Source organism: Elephantulus edwardii, unplaced genomic scaffold (assembly GCF_000299155.1).
Source record: "Elephantulus edwardii isolate Elephantulus edwardi_28Jun2011 unplaced genomic scaffold, EleEdw1.0 scaffold00092, whole genome shotgun sequence".
Classification (NCBI taxonomy): Eukaryota; Metazoa; Chordata; class Mammalia; order Macroscelidea; family Macroscelididae; genus Elephantulus; species Elephantulus edwardii.
In genome coordinates, this window is record NW_006399842.1 from 3495818 (window position 1) to 3500261 (window position 4444).

The 4444-nt window shown below is 42.6% G+C and overlaps 1 protein-coding gene across 1 annotated transcript in view; it reads left to right on the forward strand.

Annotated features, from left to right (window-relative positions):
- Nucleotides 1-4444, forward strand: part of CDK5RAP2 (CDK5 regulatory subunit associated protein 2) — a 252415-nt gene that overhangs the window by 239240 nt on the left and 8731 nt on the right. Inside the window, exon 36 of the mRNA XM_006890751.1 lies at nt 3607-3726. Within this exon, the coding sequence (XP_006890813.1) occupies nt 3607-3726 (120 nt within the window). The remainder of the gene's footprint in view (nt 1-3606; nt 3727-4444) is intronic.

Genomic DNA, 4444 nt, shown 5'->3' on the forward strand with positions numbered 1-4444 from the left:
TCAAATGCCTTTGCATAATCAATGAAACACAGATAGACATTCTTCTGGTATTCTCTGCTTTCAGCCAAGATCCATCTAACATCAGCAACAATATCCCTACTACCACGACCCCTTCTAAACCCAGCCTGGACTTCCAGCAGTTCTCTGCTGATGTACTGTTCCAGTCATTTTTTGATAATTTTCTGCAGAATCTTGCTTGCATGTGAAATCAATGCTATTGTTCTGTAGTTTCTACACTCTGCTGGGTCACCCTTCTTTGGAATAGGAACAAATACAGATCTCTTCCCATCAGATGGCCAAGTAGTTGTTCTCCAGATGTCTTGGCACAGCTTGGTGAGCACATCCAGGGCAGCATCTGTTAGCAGAAATATGTCAATTGGTATACCATCTATTCCAGGGGCCTGTTGTTGTTAGGTGCTGTCAAATCACATACAACTCATAGAGACCCTATGACCCATGGTCCTGACTCTTATCCTGTCCTGTGCTAACCTCACCATGTCTGACATACCTTAACCCCTTGTTAAAAATAATCTGTTGTTGTTGTTAGTTGCCATCGAGTACAGCATTACTCAGTGACCCTGTGTACAACAGATCTGAACCCTGCCCCATCCTGTGTGAACATCACAAGCTGACACCCCCAAATCCATCTGCTTGATGTTCTTTCTCTCCTTTGCTGTCCCTCCACCTTCCCAAGCATAATGTCTCTTTCCAATAAATAGCCTGTCCTAGCAGCCCAAAGTATGTGAGATAAAGCTTCATCATCTTTGCATCTCCAAGGATGCAGATGACAGAGCTGTATAGACGAGGCAGGATTGGCCATAGGTTGATAATTACCAAAGCTGAGCTGTTACCTAAGGGTTCAGTTGTTTTGGTTTTTTTTTAAATTTCTATTATTGTTAGTGCTTGATGTTTTTAATTGTGAAAAAGGGAAAAGGCTGCTTCAGAAGATAAACTGGAACTGAGCACAAGTGACAGTGAAGCCTCTCGAAGGGGAGCGCCCTCCACTGTGTGCGAGGCTCGGTGGCCCTTGGTGAGGTTTGCGCTGGTGGCGCCTGTTGGGTGACAGGCACTTTGTTCTCTACTCAGCATCACCTTTTATCCTTCAGAGGGTTCGATGTTATTCCTATTTTTATGGGAGAAAGAACTGAGACTTCACAAGGCTAAGTGACTTGCCCCAGTGCCATCCAGCTGGGAATGTGAGAGTTGATCTTTGGAGGCCCTGTTCTTTTCACCACCGTGCATTCATTTTGTAAAAATGGTGGCTTTAATCCATTGAACCAGCAGACACAGAAATAATTATAACTCCATGTGTTACATGTTGGAGACGATTTCCAGGATGTTAGTAAAGTGCAGATGGAAGTAACCCATCATGGGCAGATGATCTCACAGCCCTTACTGTGTTCCAGGCACTGTAATGGGAGGAAAAGAAAACAGTTAGAGGAATAAACACACAACCAATGACAATCCAGCATTAAATGCACAAGGATAAGAGAGGAAGCTCAATTCTATGGTTTCCCAAAAGAGCAGTAGCCATCCTAGATTCCTAGAGGGAGGAGACACAAGGAAGACTTCCTGGAGGAGGCAAGGACTGAGCTTACTTTAGAAAGAGAAGTGGGGTTAGCCGAGCGGGCTGTGAAATAATCATTCGTCTGTCTTCAGGCCCTGTCTTATTGGAGTGTCACTCTGCTGCAGAGTGGTAGATGGTAGAGGCTGTCACCCCTACAGTTCAGGAAGGGACTGAGGCTGTAAGTGCATCGTGGCTCAGCCCTAGGTTGTGTGTTCTCTGGAGCCATGACCAGAACCTGCATTTTTGTAGACTGTTAACATGATGAAGAGCATCAAAGAAAACCAGATATTTAAATTAGGATCTATTTTGGAAGAACAGTTGAAGTCCTTGTAACTGACATGACTGGTTAGTTTTAAAAGTAGGCTAAAGCAGGAAATCAAAAAATGATACATACCTTAAACATTTTAGTTTAACTTAAGACAGATAAATGTACATTCATTTGCCATTCTTTTGATGTAGTGCCAGAGTCTTTTCTCTGAATATAGGTCTGCTGATTGGAGTTCACATCTTCTTTCTTTCATAAACTACATCCATAATGTATGTCTGTCACTTCCAATTTCTATTTCTTTAAGATGAAGAGAAAACTTAGACACTTGCAAAGCAATTTGAATACAGAATTCTTCTAGACTCTGTTCCTCCCACATCTTTGATAGTTATCGCACCCACACCTAATTTGCCGGAAATGTGTGTTTCAATGACTTCCGTTTATCTCAGGTCTTTTCTGAGGTGTATGTTAGTTTTCATACAACTAGTTCTCTCTTTTTTGTGCACATATTCCATGGGTTTACTTAATATTTAATTAAATGACATCGTTTCACCAGCAGTACAACTACCATAAACAACTTTGGGAACCAACTAAAGGGACTTTGTTCGCCGCCAGCTCAGCATCCCACGTCCTAGGAGCAGACGTGTTTCGATGGGGCAGAGTAGCGTGTGCCAGGGCATCAGCCATGTATTCTTCAGGTAGAAGGTGGGGGATGTCCTCACTGTGTGTGGAAGGGGGGTGTCGTTACCCCGTGAGCAGACTCTGTAGGGCCTTCTGAGGGGCAGCCACAGTGTGGAAGGGGGGTGTCGTTACCCCGTGAGCAGACTCTGTAGGGCCTTCTGAGGGGCAGCCACAGTGCACACCTAATACTTCTGAAGATCAGGACTCAATTCACCACACCCTCCTCTCCTCTGAACAGCCCAGACCGCACCTCCGAGAGCACCGACCTCTCCTAAGAAGAGTTTTAAAATTTGAACATTACATCCTTTTTTAATCCAGCAGTTTTTTCCTAAGATAACAACCAATTGAGAGATTTTTTTTTAAATGGAAAGGAAACTATTTCCAAGTCACATTTCCCAGACAATAATCTGCATCAGCATTTTCATGACATCTGTCATTGCGATTTTTTCTCGACGTCTCAACGCACACATCTTTGAATATAGACAGATATCTTCAGGTTTTTGAAAGAGGGATGGTGTGTAGTACATGTCCAGGGCTCTCTTTTTGTTCATTATTTTTTCCCATGCAGCTTTGCAATATCATTTTTAATAGCTGCAAAGTTATTTTTTTGTATATAAGTACCATCTATACCCCTTGCAAACAAATCAGGTTTATTTGTTTGTTACTGTGGACATCTTTGTGTGTCGGCATCTTCTCAGGCTTATGCCATTTTTTAAATTCCTTGGTTGAAAGCCAAAATGTTGAATTGCCGGGTCACACTATGGCCAGGGTGCCTCCTAGCTGGGCCCTGTCTGGGGTTGTGGTCCCTGCACCCTCACCACCAAGGATCTTTGTCCAGTTGGGCAGTCTGACCAATGGCATCTAGCTCTTCTCCAAATGTCTTTTATTAATGAATTTGAGCATCTTCTTTTATGTATTTTTTAATTCTTTATTTCTTTAATTTATTAATTATTTAATTTAATGTGTATTTTTTAATTCTTTTGTGATAAAATACTTTTTAAAAAGTTTTTTATGTGATATGATCTTTTATATTCTCTATTCGTTACATTCTTTATTCATTTTTCCTATTCCTTTTCCTTTTAGACTGGAAGAGACCTGAAGACCGAGATCTCCAAGTTACAGAAAAAATTATTTGAACAAGACAAGAAGTTACAAAATACCGTCAAGCTTTTACAGCTAAGCAAGCACCAGGAGAAAGTTATCTTTGATCAGTGTAAGTGAGGGTTCTAGGCGGGGGTGAGGGTAGGCAGCCCCCTTATCACGTCTGGCCTCTGTTACTAATTATGCCCACGTGGTTTGTAAGCTTACAGAATGTTGTTGTTATGTGCTGTCGAGTCGCTTGCAACTCATAGCAACCCTATGTACAATAGCCCTAAAGTCTGCTCTGTTCTGTGCCAATCGTACTGTCTCCAACACACTCATCCTAGTTAACCCAGTCACTGAATTAGTTCACCTCATAGAGGGCCTTCCCCTTCTTTGCTGTCCCTACACCCTCCCAAGCATGACGTCCCTCTCCAAGGACCTGTCCCTCCTTACAACATGTCCAAAGTATGTTAGATAGAGTCTCAGAATCCTTGCCTCCAAGGAGCCACCCAGTTTAAACCCTTTCTAGGATGAATCTATTTGTTTTCCTAGCAGTACATGATACCCTCAATACTCTTCTCCAGCACCACAGTGCAAAGGCATCAATTCTCCTTCTATCCTCCTTAGTCACTGTCCAACTCTCTGATGAATAACAAGTTATAGCAAAGACCATGGCATGTATCAGACGCACCTTAGTCTCCAGAGAGACACCATTGCTCTTCAGTGCTTTGGAGAGGTCCCTAACAGCAGACTTTCCCATGACAATATATCTTTTAATTTCCTGGCTACTGGTGCCGAGAGTGTTGACTGTGGAGCCAAGCAAACTAAAGCTGTGAACAATCTCAATC